This window comes from Rutilus rutilus, assembly GCF_951802725.1.
Source record: "Rutilus rutilus genome assembly, chromosome: 12".
In the NCBI taxonomy this organism is placed as follows: Eukaryota; Metazoa; Chordata; class Actinopteri; order Cypriniformes; family Leuciscidae; genus Rutilus; species Rutilus rutilus.
In genome coordinates, this window is record NC_140217.1 from 4,451,155 (window position 1) to 4,469,040 (window position 17,886).

The 17,886-nt window shown below is 36.8% G+C and overlaps 1 protein-coding gene across 1 annotated transcript; it reads right to left on the reverse strand.

The window, feature by feature from the left end:
- Positions 1 to 5,794: 5,794 nt before the first annotated feature.
- dmbx1b (diencephalon/mesencephalon homeobox 1b) lies at positions 5,795 to 13,162 on the reverse strand. Its single transcript, XM_084426533.1, has 5 exons — positions 13,051 to 13,162; positions 10,282 to 10,435; positions 9,897 to 10,075; positions 8,755 to 9,127; positions 5,795 to 7,763 (listed from the first exon to the last, which is right to left on the reverse strand). The coding sequence occupies exons 2-5, from the start codon at positions 10,433 to 10,435 to the stop codon at positions 7,360 to 7,362; spliced, it is 1,110 nt and encodes a 369-aa protein (XP_084282659.1). The 5' UTR covers positions 13,051 to 13,162; the 3' UTR covers positions 5,795 to 7,359.
- Positions 13,163 to 17,886: the final 4,724 nt, after the last annotated feature.

Below are 17,886 nucleotides of genomic sequence, written 5' to 3' on the forward strand. Positions count from 1 at the left end.
TTCAGCAAATATGCATTCAATTGATTAAAAGCAATAGTAAAGACATTTAGTGTTACAAAAGATGATTACTAAAGTTATAAATATGGATATTTTCCTTAAAAAATGCATCGCTTCACTTCAGAAGAAAGTCATATACACCTAGGATGGATTGAGGGTGAGTAAATTATGGGATAATTAAAATTTTTGGATGAACTATACCTTTAAATTGTGGTTCAAAATGAAGAATATTGATATGGAATGAATAACAATTGTAGTTATTGAAACTGATCAGTATACTTTCTCCATTCTCAATATTTGTGCTCAATTTCAATCAAAATATCCAAGTATGTCCTATACTAATTTCTTTTCATGAAAATACTTGATGTAATTTAATTGGTGGATATTTGAGCGTTTATTTTGTGACATTCAGAGATTTTATCAGTTATTTATCATTGTGATATTCACAAATCCACTGCTTTTTTTTTTTTAAGAGTGAAGGTTACTAGAAAGCCACAGGCAGAGTTTGATGAAGGTTGGAGCTAAACTCGACGTCGAGGGCATCATGGTGGTTTCTGAAGAGAAAATTTAGTTTTTAGATTACAAGCAGTGGGAAAAAAAACTGTAAGTGCAGATGTTTCACAGTAGACGCCTCACTGAAACTTGAAAAGTATGTCTGGCCAGGGACGTACCGCTGGATTAGAGGATAACGATGATAACGATGACTGTAAAGATTTCTGCGATTCAACAGTTCAGTGATTCAGGTTTTGGCGGCTTTGTGGTTTTTATTGCACAAATGGGAAGCATCGCCTCTGGACAAGATTCTCTTTTCTCCTGTGCCGTTCTGCTTCTTTTCTTCTTTTCTTTCGCCGTGTCTTTTTCTCTCTCTCTCTACGTCACACCACCCCCCACAGCGCTTCTGCTACGTTTGAGTTTTCCTTTCTTTCCTTCCGCGGTGAGCTCGCCCCGAAGCCCTTATAGCCAAATTGGTTTACATTGGGGAGATAAATGCTCTGCAAATGCGCTTAAACACATACAGTAAAAATGCAGACAGTGCGTATCGGGATTACCGACCAAGTCAGGAGGCGGAAAAGAGAGCCGCTGCTCGCAGAGTCTGTCTCATCCACTTTCAGGAAGAGCAGAAGAGGATTTAGCATATCCTTGCCTGTCAGTAATTCCCGGAATTATATAACGCCATGGCAAGAATAAAAGTCCGGCGGTATTGTGAAAGTATTGTTTTGCAGGGCTGGCAGAGTGAGTCGTCGGGCGGGTCAGATGGAAGGGGTAAAGACTGCAGAGTTTTCAAGTGAGGATCCTGTCGAGTGGAATTATGGGAAATCTGAGTTAAACCTTCTGGATTTCTGCTGAGCGGCTTCTTCTGTTGTCTTAACTCTGAGAGCGTGGAGGAGTTTGATGCTTCACGTCACTCCTATAGAGAATGCTTTGCTGTAGTGGCCGAGTCCAGTTTTCTGCTGGACGAATCACTGAATTCAGTTCAGCCATTTTCTCTCTTTTCTCTGCACTTTGTCATATCAGGAGCCTAATAAATGGTTTATTTACATGGAACGGGTCTCCTCAAGACATATAGGGGCCTACTGCAAAGCAATGCATTAATGATTGAGAGACGAACAAATAAAGGTTTCTCAAAAGCCTGTTGAATCATATTATTTGATTCAAACATTTGAACGTGTTTTTTTTCTTTTTTCTAAAGATAACCAAGAAAAACTAAACTGCTTCAGTCCAGTAAGTGTTCATCTTGAAATGCTAACAATCTAAAATGTATTTTTGTTTACTTCATTAAAATCTGTAAAGATTTCACAGCAAAAAAAGATGTGTAGCCTACCATGACCTGAAGTGCAGATATTGCAGGTAGCCTAGTATTATTCCTAAACAACAGAAGAACGAGTGTTGCGTGTGGCATTTTGCTTGACTACCTGTATAGAACCTTTGCGGTTCCGATCATGGCATCATTTTATGGATTTAGTTTTAATTTGTCTTTAATTTTAATTACTTTTTTATTTTTATTAGGCTAAACAGCTCATAAACACATTTTCACTTGGAAAAAATGTATATAACCCATTAAACATTAAATTATTACACAATTTCTCCTTATATAGAACCTTTTTGGCATAAAGTGTTCTTTAGAATTGAGTCAAGAACCCTAGAGTTCTATATAGAACCCCACTGATACTTTTTTCTAAGAGTGTAGCACCTACAGCTCTGCAGATCCTTCTTTTGTTTACATTTTGTAGTAGCAAAAAAAAATAAAAAAATAGCCCATTTAATTCTAAGAGTCAGAGCGTGGAAGGATAATGATCATGTAAAAGGGGAAACAATTTAAATAAAGCAGTTAAACTTTAAACTAACCCTTTAAAGCTCTACACCCACTGAGATGGAGAACATTTAAAGGGGTGGTTGATTATGATTTTCACTTTTCTAACTTTAGTTAGTGTGTAATGTTGCTGTTTGAGCATAAACTACATCTGCAAATGTTATAACGCTCAAAGTTCAAAGCAAAGGGAGATATTTTCTTTTAAAGAAATCGCTTTTTAAGGACTACAACAAACGGCTGATAGAGACTACACCACATTCCTCCCGGGTTAGTGACATCACTAATCCTAAAATTTACATAAACCCCGCCCCCATAGCACGATTTATAGATTATCATGACAGAATATGCTAATCAATGACTAGAAGCACATAAGCTACATAAATTCATCAACTAACCATTCAGAAATGTCCTGTTGCTTCTGAAACAGGTTGTCACTTCTTCTTGAGTCTCTCCATCTTTATCTGACTCCGGTTTGAAAGTAAAAGTTTTTGAAAAACTCCACCCCCTGTGCCGGGAGCAGCAGCTCATTTGCATTTAAAGGGACAGACACAAAAACGGTGCGTTTTTTTTTCTCACCCTCAAAAAGTGACAACTTTAACATGCTATATAAAAATATCTGTGGGGTATTTTAAGCTAAAACTTCACATACACACTCTGGGGACATCAAAGACTTATTTTACATCTTGCGAAAAGGGCATTATACCACCCCTTTAAACTTATAACTTTATGAATACTTCAAAATAAATGCTTGTTCTTGCAAAGTCTCCAACCCTCCAGAGTGTTAAAACCAGACGCACCCCACTGATATTTCCTGACTCCTCTACTTTATGCACATCCAGCAAGGTTAGAACAAAACTCATACCATGCCATTGAAACAGCCCCTTTTCACACTCTTTTATGGTTCCTCTAAAGGTCTTAGCCGTGCAGCAAAGGAGAGCTGTCACTGGGGAACCTGAGCCCATTGATGAACTGACAGCCACTGCCAGAATATGATCCTAATCCTGTTCCCAGCATTCTTTAACCCACTGCCATCGCAGTACCGCCACATATTCAAGGAGCTGTCAACTCAGAAAATCCCTATAACAGAGCACAACCCTGATACACATCAAAGAGCTCGAGAGGACCTCAACAGCTTAACACACACACGCACACACACACACACACACACACACACACACACACACACACACACACACACACACACACACACACACACACACACACACACACACACACACAGATGAAAAACACCCAACCCAAAAACTGCTAATTTTTACACTTACCAGCACACACTAAATGTTGGTTGTAAAAGTGTCAAACAAGAGATTTAACATGTTGTATTTGTCTTAAAATGAATTACATTAATGATCACTGAAGCAGTGGTTTTCAGCTGGTTTTGCTTCAGGACGCAGATTTTATCTCAGAGATTTAGTAACTAAATAAAATCGAATGTTGCCGTTTTTTAATCCTGACCTGCACAGAACCCAAAAATTTGACATTATTAACATGGCATAGACTGAATAAGAAAATTGACATTATAGTAGCTAGTATGCACTCTTTTTAATGGTCTAAAGGGCCAAGAATTCAAACCATGTTTATCTTTGTTGTGAAAAGAAAAGTGAAGCATATTTCATGTTTGAAATGTTTTTTTTTTTGTTGTTGTTTTTTTTTACAGCCTTTAACAAAAAAGTTTTGGAAGTATTTTCTTCTCCCTTTCAGTGTTATTTTAGCATCACTGAGATACTAGGTTTTAGTAATACTTTCACTTAGTTTTTATTTTTACATTTTTCAGTTTCATTTTAATTTGAGTGATTTTGTTTGAGTGTATTATTATTATTATACATATATTTTTTTTTGTTATTTTAATACATCAAGCTAAACTGAATTTAAAATGAGAAGTGTTGGTACCTAGCTAAAAAATAAGGTTAAAAGTACACCATGTATCTTTCGGCCCTCTAGCGCTTACAAAACTAAACTGCATTCATTTTGCCTAAGAACATTGTTTTGGTTGTGTGTGGATGAATATGGTTCTTTCTCATAACTAAAGAAAGAGATAAAAAGATTTATCTACTGCTCATAAAACATTCACTAAAAGGCTTAAGAGATTTAACCAGTTTAGATGAAAAGGATCTCAAGCTGACAAGCTGAAGACGTTACTGTAGCTTTACCCATTAATAGACACCATACTTCACTGATCATTTTTTTTAGCAGCAACTATAATGAAATGACTTAATGCTTTACAATGAACTCTTTAAATCTACAGATGGCAATTTATCTGTTCAATAGGATACTCTACTGACCTGTTGAGTGATAAAAACACCATCATCTCCGCCTCACTTGTACAACATTTCGAATCCCTCAGTTCTCGCCATCTCTGAAAAGCCAAACCAATGTTGATTCTCTTCCTCTTTTTGCCAGCAGACTCTCCTTTGTTCGGCGTTTGTTTAAAATATATTTTTTACATATGATATATTTTTATATTATTATGACATTACATATTATTTTATATATATGATTCCTCAGAGATTTAGCGGCTCCATGTCAATCTTTCTCGCTCATTGTGACAACTAACCCCTGCTACTCCCACACCAGACACACACACACACACACACACACACACACACACACACACACACACTCCCTCCCACACCAGACACACGTCAAAGTAGCCAGAGCAACTTTCCTGTATTTACGGATATGGGCGAGTGAAGCATGAACGCGAAAACCATCCAGACAGGTCTATAATAGCCTTGCCATAGTGAATCAGGGTAAGACAAAAACCCATTTTGGAAGAAGGATTGATGAAGTTTTTGTATATTTTATTATAGGTATCGTTTATTTTATTTCAAGTAACATTTTTATTTATTTATTTATTTTTTTTGGTTTTAGTGTCAGTTAACTAACCCTGCTCCCTTTTTAAAAGTTAATAAGCATACTTATTTTGTCCTATTTATGATAACATTTGATTGTGTTTATCATTTTTTTTCAATGCTGTCTGTGACACACCACTTTAGAACAAATGCATTATTATGCTTTTGTTAAAGATCTTGTCTTTCCTCCTCCCTTTTCTGCCTGGAGTGAGAATGAAATCCATCTTTTTTTTAAATTCACTTGGAGTGCCAGCATATAAAGTATGGGCTGTTAACAGGTGTCTGAACATGACATGTCTTCTCACTCCATTCCTCTGTTCTTCCTCAACTTAATCCACTGGTATCCTGACCCGTGTTAATCTCCTTACTGCAGAGAGTTGTGCTTCAGAGCTGCCAAACCTCTGACAGGAGGGTGGCGACGGCCTCGCCGGGGTGATGTGGGGTGATCCACTCGTTTTCTGCCACTGTGTTTTAAGCTTTTCACTGGATCTGTTATCAAGATGAACATGCACGCAAAAGAGTGGAAAAAACATGTAGAAAACATTACATTCCATCCATTTATTTAGAAATGGTGTGCAAGTAATGCAATGCATATGGATTTTAAAAGAAAATCATTTTAGAGAAAAACTTGAGACAGGAGCATGCTTAAAAATCTAATCAATGTGTCTTTGTAAATTTCTTTATAAATATTGCCTATTTTTTATTTTTTATATAAATCTCTAATTATAATTTTTGCCGTTGTAGAGCTATAGCTAATGTTAGTTACCTTTTTTAACTAATTCATGATCAATTTAGATTCTGTTGTAATTACTCGTAAAATTACAGATTTTTTTTTTTTAATTGTGGAACTGTAAGAAATGCATGATTATTCTAATAATAACTTTTAAAATAGCTGTATGAAATGAATGTGACTCAGTGGCAGAAAAAGTGTGCATTAAATATCGTCAAATACAGGTGTAATGGAAAAGAAAAAACATAAAAATCTGAAATATAGACTCAACAAACAATAAAACTACTGTTACAGAGTCGGTTCATATATGTGGTTTATTCCCTTTCATTTCACTGATAAATTATTCACATTTATTTAAACAATTCCATTAGACTCTAAGATGACAAATCACATGGCATGACATCAAGAACATCAGTCCAGGTGATGCTGAAGTCTTTCTGATGTTTGCAGAAGCTTCATCCATACGTTTACGTCCCTTTATAAGATCCACAGACAGTTAAACATTTCTTCAAATATACAAACGGGAGGCTTCACTACCTTCTACTAAGGCTGTGGACCTGAATACGCTTATTTACAGAGACAAATGAATTTAATTTAAAAAAAAATTGCATTTCAAAGTGCAAAGCAAGGGGTGTTTGGAAAAGTGTAAAGCCTCTGCCATGCAGCCAGACCTTAACATTTCAAAGTCGTCCAAACTTCACTCCGCCATGCTAAATGATAATGAAACGGCTCCAGCTCAGCCAGATGTCACGTGATTTCTGCACACTAATGTTGTGCAGTCCCTGTTTACAGCAGGTAATAAGATTGGTCGATTGGATCACAAGTGGACGACACTAAATGCAGGTGTAAACGGGGTGTAAAACATTTTGAGCTTGTCCACTTTTGAACACTTCCAGAAACAAATTCAAACGCTCATGTGGTTGAATGTCTTCAAACAGCCTCAAAAGACCGTCTACTCTCCGTCTACTGAACTAATGCGTAAACATTATGGGAAGAGCTCTAGCCAGACGGGATTTAAACTTTGTCGGCTGGAGACCCAAGTTTGGTTTGAAGATGAAAAATGTACCAAGCACAATGTTCTCTCACCATTCCTGATGTCTAACACACACAAACAGCGTTCGGCTGATCTTGTGTGTGTCAGAGCAGAAACTAAAGCTGATGCTCTCTGTATGTTTTTCCGTCGTCTCCGGTCGCGTTCATATGTAAATTGCATGAGCTTATTTTGTCCATTAGATCGAAAGATCTGAAAAAACAACATACATTAACCCATAGACCCTCCCCTTGAAGAAATCAGGACAGAAGTGGTTGAAAGTGGACAACAGAGACGGATTAAACACCAGGTGTAAACAGGAATGTGTCTCCCTCGTCTACATGTGATCCGATCGACCAAAACACATCTTAATACCACATGCAAACCGGGCTTTAGATCTTGGACACAAGACATTGAGAGGTTAGTTTGGAAGCGTGTCCAAGCCGAGAGATGCAGCGTGTTGCTTCGCCCTCAGACGCAGGTTTTCGATGCTTGTGGTTTTGCTGTTGAGGGCCGGTAGGGCACCAGAGCCCTGCATCAGAGGGCCGCTCCACATCTGCTGGGCCTGGGACAGGGACTGGTAGTAGGGCTGGCACGGCAGCGATCCCAGCGGAGACGCCATGTTCATGTTTACGCCCAGGTAGGGTAAGGAGGAGGGCGTGGACACGTCGAAGGCGGGGTAGTGCATGATGTTGTTGGTGGCGGCCATGTGCTGGCGAAACTGCTCCTGCAGACGGAAGAGACTGAGAGGAGACGAGGCGTAGGAATTAGTCTGAGCCACTCCACCACTGGAGGAGGGAAGAGCCGGAGAACCAAGCGGATCATCTGGGGAGAGGGGTGGATGACAATGTAATACTGTTTCCATTTGCATTCAACATTCTTAAAGATACTGTTCACTCAAAAATGTACATTCTGTCATTTACTCAACGTCATTGATGTTCCAAACTAATAAGACTTTGGTTTAATTGACCAAATAACACATAGGCTTCCTATAAAAGGAATATTCACCCAAAAATTAATATTCTGTCATCAATTACTCAATCTCATGTTGTTCCAAACCCACAAGACTTCTAGGTTCATCTTCGTAAGACAAATTTAAATATATTTTATGAAACCTGAGAGGTTTCTGTCTCTCCATTGAAAGTCCAGGTAACCAAAACTTAAAAGATCTAAAAAGGTTTTAAAGGCTTTGTAAAATTAATCTAGCGGTTTAATCCAAGTTTTGTTAAGAGATACGATTGCTTTATATAATGAACAGATGAACAGAAAGACGACAATGCGTTTTTCGCATAAAAACGACAACGTTGTCAAAACGATCCCAGAAAATTATTTTAAAAACTGTATTCTGCTGCCAGGCCAGTAGTTGGCGATGTCACTTTGTAAAAAAACAACACCAATAGACTAAACACGTAATACGCACCGTTTTCACAAATTCACGGGTTTTTTTTAGTTTACATGGAGACAATAATGTTATCGTTTTCACAAACTTGCGTTTTCAGGCCATTGTCGTGTAAATGAACGGCCAAAATGCATTAAAAAGTCGTGTAAACGGCCCCTTGATTTAGGCTTTTATTTACATCTAAATAATGATCAACTTACCCAGATTTTAACCTATAGTGTAAATTATGTCATCATTTACTGTTGAGCTGCTTTTTTTGGTAATTTCTTCAGTGTTTCTCCTTTTGTGTTCCTCCGGAGGAGTTTGGAATGATGTGATTGAGTAAATTACGACAGCAATTTCATTCTGGATGCCACTTCTTTAATCTATTTGAAAGCGTTTGTGAAAGAAAGATCATACATAAATAGCTATTCATACCTAATTTAGGGCTGATTGGTTTGCAAGAAGGTGAAGTGTCGCCTGTCATCAGGGGAGGCCCCGCTTCTTTTGTTTCATCTTTGATTGACAGCAATTCATCCTCTCTGTCAGTCATGTCCTCCGCCCCTGACTCCGCCCCTGACTGTTCCGGTGAGGTGACATTGACCTCCTCACTTGGCTCACAGGGAGGGGCACACGTGGGGCCACGCCCATCTGAAGGAGAGGGCGGGGCTTGAGCCTCAATGGGCGGGGCTTCTTCTTTTCCTTCTTCCTGCGCGCTCTCCATCCCAGCATCCTTCATCCGCTGGAGCTGCTCTTTCTGCAAGCTGCGCTGCTTCTTGCGAAACTTCGCACGCCGGTTTTTAAACCACACCTGTTAGTGTGAAGAAATTGGTGTTTGTGAATCTTTAAAGGTTGACGAGTGAATCGTTGAATTAAGGCAAGACACCACTGGTGATATAGGGTAAAAACTTTAACTGATAGGTATATAGGCCATACATCCCCAAATGAGTAATCACAGTACATCAAGAAAATTGTTTTGTATTTCAAGATTTCTGAAATGTTATGTTCAAATATGCAAATGAGACAATATCTAAAGTATGCACAAATGTAGAAAAATGCAGAAATCGCTTGCTTCATTTTTGTAGTGTTCATGATTTTTTAAAGAGGGGATTTTGGATATTTCTTTAGCTCCGTAATTTAGAAAATACTATCAACAGCAAGAAAAAAACTATTTTCACCATGTTTTTAGGGAAAAATTATGAAACAGGTGAATTATACATGAACAAACCCCTTTGTAAAAACCTTCAGAGTATAGATAGGAGTAAAGCAGGAAAGTTTAGTGTATAGTAAGTGCTAATATGTAGGCCTATTTGTAACTAAAATCTACATATGCAAATATATACAATTAATTGTGTATTTTCTTTGCATTTAGTTTAAATAAGCTAAATGCAATCTCAAAATTGACCAGTGCATGAAAAAAACTATGATTTCTGTCTGTAGTGTATTTAATTAAGGTGCACAATATGTAACATTAGCGATGTATAATTCTGCCTATACTACAAACTCTAGTTGGGTTGTGCCCTGGCATCTTTTATGTGCTTTTTGATCTTGAAATGATTTCCCATCGGCTGTGAACTGACCTGCACTCGAGCTTCGGGGAGGTTGGTGCACATGGCCAGACGTTCACGCATGACCACATCAGGGTAGTGAGTTTTCTGGAAGGTCTTCTCCAGCGCCTCGAGCTGCTGCGCGGTGAAGGCTGTTCGGCTGCGGCGCTGCTTCCGGTGCTGAGAGCCGTACCGAGCCTCTAAGATGATGTCTACACACACACACACACACATTGTAGATGAAGAATTATGGTGGTAATCTATCGATCTATCTATTCATCCATCTATCTATCAATCAAATAATTTGACCTATCTATCTATCTATCTATCTATCTATCTATCTATCTATCTATCTATCTATCTATCTATCTATCTATCTATCTATCAAAGAGTTTGACATTTAAGGTGAGCATTTTACCTGCCAGTCTCTCCGCCAGGGTGAGCGCGTGCACGGAGGGCCGGTAGTCGGGCGCGTGCTGCGCGTGCTGCGCGGCCTGTTGATGCAGGTTGTACATGGCGCTCAGCGAGTTCATGGCGTGCAGAGAGTAGCCGTTCACCCCGTAGTGCTGCATCTGATAAACGACAGAACATGCAGAAGATTACTTGCATGATTACAATAATTATTTAACGTCTCCGTTTACGAGTTCATGGTGCATCTCACGCATCATAACGCATAAGTAGGCCTATATCCATATGAGACCTGAATCATGGAAATAATTTCAACACCTGAAAAATAAATAGGCCTAACTGACCGAATTTGAACATACACTCTTAAAAAAAAAGTTATTTATTGGCATTCATGGTTCCACGGAACATCCATGCAATCTCACCATCGCACAAAAGAGTCTTTATAGGAAAAGGGTTCTTTAGATCAATAAAATGTTCTTCACACCAAAAAAAAAGAAAGAAGGTTCTTTTAAGAAATCCTCACTGGAAGGTGGTTCAAAATGGTTATTCTATGGAATCACTGCGAAAAAACAAAACAAAAAAAAAAACTTGGAAACTTAATTTTAAAGAAAGTAGGCAACTCTATTTTTTTATATGCTAATGTACCTGCTCCACATGCATCTTATATTTCACTATTCACTATAAATACATTAATAATTTATTTCTCGCATACCGTATTTAATTGTAAATGAAATAAATTAGTTCCCTCATAAATCAAGAAATAATTCTTTCCAGGCCAATGTCTTTCACAGAATATGTGCATGCACTCTTTGTCTTACAACAAAAGTTGTGTATCAGTCGTAAACAAACACCATCTGTGTGTTCATAAACTTTCTCTTCATATTTTTCTTGTAAAACGCTCGCTACAGTTTTAACACAGGCTACGTATTTTTCGCTATTTTATTTAATTTGTATCGAATCATTTTTTGTGCTAAAAGTGCTTGGTAATTCTTTGTTTTTCTTCTATCATTTTAAGCAAATACTAACGTTTTGACAAATTAATATTAGCTTATATAGGTATAAGCTATAACTTTTGTGTGCACTTTAATTAAATTGTAAAACGCGTGAAAATAAAAGAATATGGAAAAGCTGTTTACTTTTCTTTTATTCAATCTGACTGAGCAAAAACATTTTATTCATCATGATGGCGTATATAACACAATCGATGATGAATGTTTTCGTTCAGTTTGCAAGCAGCCGTGACAGATTGACTTTTGATAGGTCGTCTGTCAAATTAAATATATAGTAGATATGAATAATTCGTTTTGGGTATGTTGAAGACATTTTAAAAAGTGTATTAATTTTTACGCATTCTCTAGAACTGCTCGAGGGCATATTTGACAATATCTGTCAAAAAATGAAAGATCGCTTTAACTGCATTAATAAATAACAATTAGGCCTATAGTAGATAATAGCAGATGATTGAATTTGAATTTATTCAGTAGACTGTACGGATTTTCCATCATTAAGCTGCAGTTTGATCACCCTTTAATCGGTGATAATTGGCTACAGTGTAATAATCTCTTTATTAGTCATAATTATTTTTTGAAGCAAGAATAAGTGTAAGCAGCCAGGGGGTTTAGGATTTAGTCCTGACTAAAGAGCCCGTGGCATTTGTGTCACTGACACTAAATTCCCCAGTGTAATCATATTCCAGCCACATGGGAATACTTTAATTCGGCTGAACAAAAAGTGCTTTGCTAAACATTTACTGTGTGTGTCTGTCCCTCCCGGTGTTGAGCTCAGTCGGTGCTCTTTCTGTCGCCCCTGGGCTGGTTCTGTTGGAGATGTGTGTGTGCATTTATAAATGCGCCTAATGTTGCTGCAAATATAACCAGTCTGATGGACGCGAGGTAGTTTGTGTTTGACGACACTTGGTGCACTTTTTTTTTTTTTTTTTTTTTTTGACAACCCGCCACAATATTTCCGAGACATTTTGATTAAAATAATTTTGTGTTTGCAACATATTTTTGTGTCTTCAATTTAGTTTTCTTCCAAATTTATCTCTAAAAAATAACTCTAAAAAAATGCTGGATTGTTTCAACCCACGTTTGGGTAAACTATGGACAACCGGTGGTTTAAAAATGTAGGCCTAATTTAAAAATTTAAACCAACAATTGGGTTTGTCCATATTTGACCCAACCATGGGTTGAAACAACCCAGCATTTGAGTAAATCAGGGCTTAATAGGCCTACATTTAGTTTAAATATATACTTGAATATTTTTAATATTTACAAAATATAGGCTACTCCATATAAATCCAAGTTTAGTCATTTCTAACTATTCTGAATGTAGGCTACATTAACTAATGGTCTGTCAAGCATTAAGCTATACTGTATTTTTTTTATTAGGTTTAAAATCCCAATTAAATTATAAATTTAAAATATTATTTAATATGACTGAATTAGCTACATTAGGTTGCACCAGACAAACTCATTTGTAAGGGTCCGATCATAAATATATCATCAACAATTGCACACTTTCACCACCTACAGTTTGTAATTCAATTTATTAACAAATTATTTTAGCCTATTACAATAGACTTTAAAACGGTCAGTTTCAAGTCTTTAGGACCTGAAAGAAGATACAGAAGGTATAATAACTAAAATAATATTTGAAATCTCATTATAAACAAATTTAGGTAAGCCTATATGTGTATGTTAAAACACATAAACTCATGAAAGCAGTTTTTAACACTGATTTTCACGGGCTCGTATGAATTTTTAAAGTGTTTACTCACCTCGCTGAGAAGTTTTTCCCCCTCCGAATTGTAACAACAATTTAGCAACTGAACAGAAGTGATTTTTCCCAGTCTGTCTGTAGTTTAATATCCCGTTGGAAGTCAAACGTATCCGAGACTGTTTACAACTGCTCTGTTCTGAAGAATGTTTGATGTTAGTCCTCAAAAAATATCACAGCCTCCGCGGGTCAGAGCGCTGGAAGCTCCCGCCCATCGGCCAATGGGGAGCGCGATCAGATCACAGCGGAACCTGATTGGCCAATTTCGCTGTCAGTCAGAGGTTCTTCGTCACCTTCAGTTCTTCCAGTTTTCACGGGTTCATGCTGACCTGTGCAACGGTATGCTTTTTTTTAATAATTTTTTTAGAAATTTATGACGAGTGACCGAATCAGTTCAGAATTATAAATAAATTATTATTAAATTATAATACTTTAAACATGTTTAAAATAGCTAAAATGTTTTAAACGTCAAAAAGATACAAAGACAAAAAAAGGCTGGATTGTTTCAAGCCATGTTTGGGTCAGAAATGGACAAAACCAACCATTGGGTTTAAAAATTAAATAAAAAAAATGTAACGGTTAAAAAATGTAACCCAACGGTTGGATTTGTCCGTATTTGACCCAAACCATGAGTTGAAACAACCCAGCATTTTTTAGAGTGCATCTTTCTATTAGGTAGAATTTTGAATTAATTAATTTGATTTATTATTGTTACACCAATAAGAAAGTGCAAAGACAAATGTACTATTAGCCTAAACTACTATAAAGAACAACTTTGACACATTCCCAAGCTGGAATCTTAATTATGAAAATATGGAGGGGAAAAGAATTGTAAACTATTATTTGCGTTACACCTCTGAGTCTGACAAGCTGATTTTAAGAGGGACCGAAGCACAGGAGGAGGAGAGAGAATGAGATCTCTAATAGATGGCAGAATCTCTCCCGGCCCGGAGGATTTAGAGACAAGACGCCATCTCAGCCTTTAAAACACTCTTAAAATGACGGATGGTAAGAGGATTAAAACAATAATGCCCTTCTCTTCTCATTTTTTTTTTTAAAGGTTTTTTTTTCTTCCAGAGGGGGGAAACATTTAGGCTGGAATTAAGAAGAGGCCCTTCAATGTAAAGCTTAATATTTTGTTGAAATGCTGGGGAAAATTGGAGATTCAGGGTGATATTTTTAGTCTTGGCTAAATTATTAAAGTCTTTATAGATGAAACAAAAAATATATATAGCCTATATATTTGTATTATTTAGTTAGCCTATTTTTTATGTGTTTTATTAATTAAATAATCTATTGCAATTAGGATAGTCTAAATCATAGGAATTAGTGTGTTCCTCTGTACGGCTTAATCTAAAATGATTTAAAATTGTAAAACCTTTTTTTGGTTTATTCGAAGTTCATCCGGTTCGTTGTAGCGCCTGTTTAGTCCACATCTGCTTAAGGTCTAGAGGGGAAAAATCCGATTAACTTTTGAATCTGTGGAAATAATAAGTTAAATAGGAGGTAAAGCTGGGTAGTGTTCTGTGTAAAGACCGCTTTTAAAGCAATTAAAGCGAGAAGAATTCCTCAGTTTCTCAACAGACTCTAATGCGCATGCGTCCGGCACGTCTGAAGGGTTTGTCGGTCGATAAAGAAATAACATTCCCGCCAAAAAATTATTTAATTTCTCGCAGATTTTGACATTTTTTAATAACAACTCTCAGTCCTACCCAAACAATAAGAATTACGCTGCGTTTATGTGATTTACCATAATTAGGCCTGAACTTCAGGCTACCAAAAAAAAAAAAATTTTTAAGAAAGCTTTAATAAGCTGTATTATTTTAATACTGTGAAGCTGCTTTGATACAATCTGTATTGTGAAAAGCGCTATATAAATAAACTTGACTTGACTTGACTTGACTTTACTAACGTTCCATTAAGTTACGACTTAGGCTATTTCATTTATAATTTTTTTTTTAAAACGTCCAGTTAAATGTCCAAGTTTTCCAATAAAACACAGCTATTGACCAATCAGAATCAAGAATTGGAACTAACTGTCTTAGCCTATAAGAAAGATCTGCTAACTTTCCATTAAGTTACGAACATTATTTCAGTAGTCCGTTTAAAAAAAAAAAAAACGTCCAGTTAAATGTGCAGTAAAAAACAACAAAAAAAAACATTTTTTTTCTTGGTTATGAATGTCAATAACCAAACAGTTGATGGGCCCCATTGAGTTCTGTAGTTTCTGTTTGGCTACTTATTTTGTGTTCAGCAGAAGAAATTCATACAGGTTTGGTACAAATTGAGGGTGAATAACTTTTAACTTCTATCACTTGACTGTACCTGGCATCATGATAAAGAACCATAATGGCAACAGGCTCAGCAGTTAAAAATAGCTGTTTGGTATGACATTTTATTAGATGGTGAGCTTTCTTTGTTCTCATATATTTTTATATTCTAGTTACTTATTTAGTTCTAGTAGTTAGTTGTAGCATTTGTAGGCTGTAGTATTTCCACTCAAGTCATGATAAGCAATAATGCTCCGACTTTGCTTTTTCTCTGCAATTCACATTCAGTGCATTACGAGTATTTGCAGCGACACTTGCCGTAAACACCACTAATCTAAGATGTTTTCAATACGCATTCCAACATGTACAAAGGTTTGAAAGATGAAAAGTTTTTAAAATATGAAATTTGGCAGTGTCTGAACTGCATGGCTAAAGTTGAGTACCACCGTTTGAGGTTATTTTGCACTGGCCACCGTTTCTAACCACTTTTGCTATGCTATAGCCCACATCTGTGCTAACATATTTAGTCTGTTATATCTCTGTATTTTACTATGAACAGGCTCCATCACAGAAAGCCTCTTTAGATGATTTAACGTCTTTCCTCTTGGAGATGATGCTCTACGCATGCCAGATCTTCAGAACAAAACTTTATCCTCTCTTAAAGCTCAACCGACCAGCCAAAATGTGCAAGCTTACTCAATGAGGTGTAAAACCAACTTTAAACCAATGAGCCAAATGCAATACGCAAGGTTTTAGTTAGCCTACTCGAATTTCATGTTTAGGATATGGATGCATCCAAGGTTTTTGGCCGGAATTCGAACAAGTCTTCCTTTGAGAGACATATATGGGAATGCTAGCAAAATTATCTCTTATTGTGTTTCGAATGTAAACAACCTACTTTGCCATTGGTAGAGGGTTGAACCTCTGTTTCTTGTCAAGGGTATTGCATGTGCTGATATAGGCAATATTAATAATTTTGATTAATGGATCTAAGTTGACTGCTTCCTGGGGACTCTTGTGACAAGAATAGCAAAACAACTTGCCAGAAGCAATCCGTTAAAAGTGTTATTATTAAGGCATTTGGTTAAAATGTTTTCTTTTCGCTTCTGCTGAATCTGATTAAAAGGAGCCAAAATAACACTTGCCATCAATCAATCCTTCCTCAATAATGCTAACCAGCACTGGAATTTTTCTTCTTTAACGTGCACTTTGAGCTGAAGGTTGAGATGTTTTTTTGTGTGATGTTAACGCACAGTATGATGTTACTGTTGAGACAGGGATTGTCTGGCAATGTTTTCTCCTCAGGCATAGCGATGGCTTTGAAAAGATTTTTAGTTACAGAAACTAGTGTTTGTCTGTAAAAATCCATGAAATGGCTCAACGAACACAGTTTTGTTTTAAGTGTTGGAATATTTCAGAAGCAGGAAGTTTGGGTGCATATTAAAGTGAATAATAATAGGTTATAGATTATGCGTATAATTTGCTTGTGAAAGTGGTTTTTGGGTATGGACATTCTCATTCTTGGCCATTTGGGTAGCACTTTATTTTACAGTCATATATGTATATACTATGTACTTATTATAGTAATTACAATAATTGGGTTATAACTAACCCTGAACATACTCCTAAACCTAACCTTAACCTGTGTAGTTACCTATATATTAACCAGTCATTTCAAAGGTAAGTACACTGTAAATACACATAAGTGCACATATTGTAAAATAAAGTGCAACCGCTATCCGTTTTCTTAGATAAAAAAGTCTGTACACTTTAAATACGTATTATCTGCTAAAAGGGAATTTGGTCAACTTTTAGGAGTGCACTTATAGATGACCTATAGAGATGTTTAAGTGTACTCGAACTGTTTAAGATTTGTTTTTCTAGATATAACACATGGGACATTCTTTGGATTCTTTCCTGAAAGAAGGATTTTGAAGAGTTGTAACTTTGGTAGCCCAAAATCTGAACTGCGTCTGAACCGTGAGTATTTGGACACCAGAGCTCTCCTCAATTGATTTGGCCAACTTCCCATCCTGAGAACATTGACATATTGAAACTGGCAGTTGAGTTTCTTCCCTCCAGCCTGTGGCCGGACACAACAACACCTTTTGTGTTGGTCTAATCCTGGGGCTCCACCGTCTTCGCAACTCTAGGGGATAAAAGCACCATCAAACCACTACTTTAGGGGGAAAATCTTCCCTAATCCTAGCTTTACCTAAACAAAAGGAGGGAAAAAAAACAAGAGGGTGGAGAGAAATTGTGCAGAAACAGGGCAAGACCCGGAGCAAAGATCCTTACAAACCATTTTCCTGGAGAAACTAAGCATTTCTGACAGGCTTTCACGGCTTCTAGTGACACAAAGTACCAAGTCATAGAGAAAGTTCCACACATTAGATATCTGACTCTTTCAATAACAAAGCACTATCATTTTCAAACTTTCACAGAATTTAATTTTAGGATTTATTTCAATAAATATGTTAGTTTTGTTTCTAGAAAGTATCTTAACATGACCTCTTTTTTCTTCTATTTTTCCCCTTCTTAAGTAAAAAGTATATATATCACTGTAA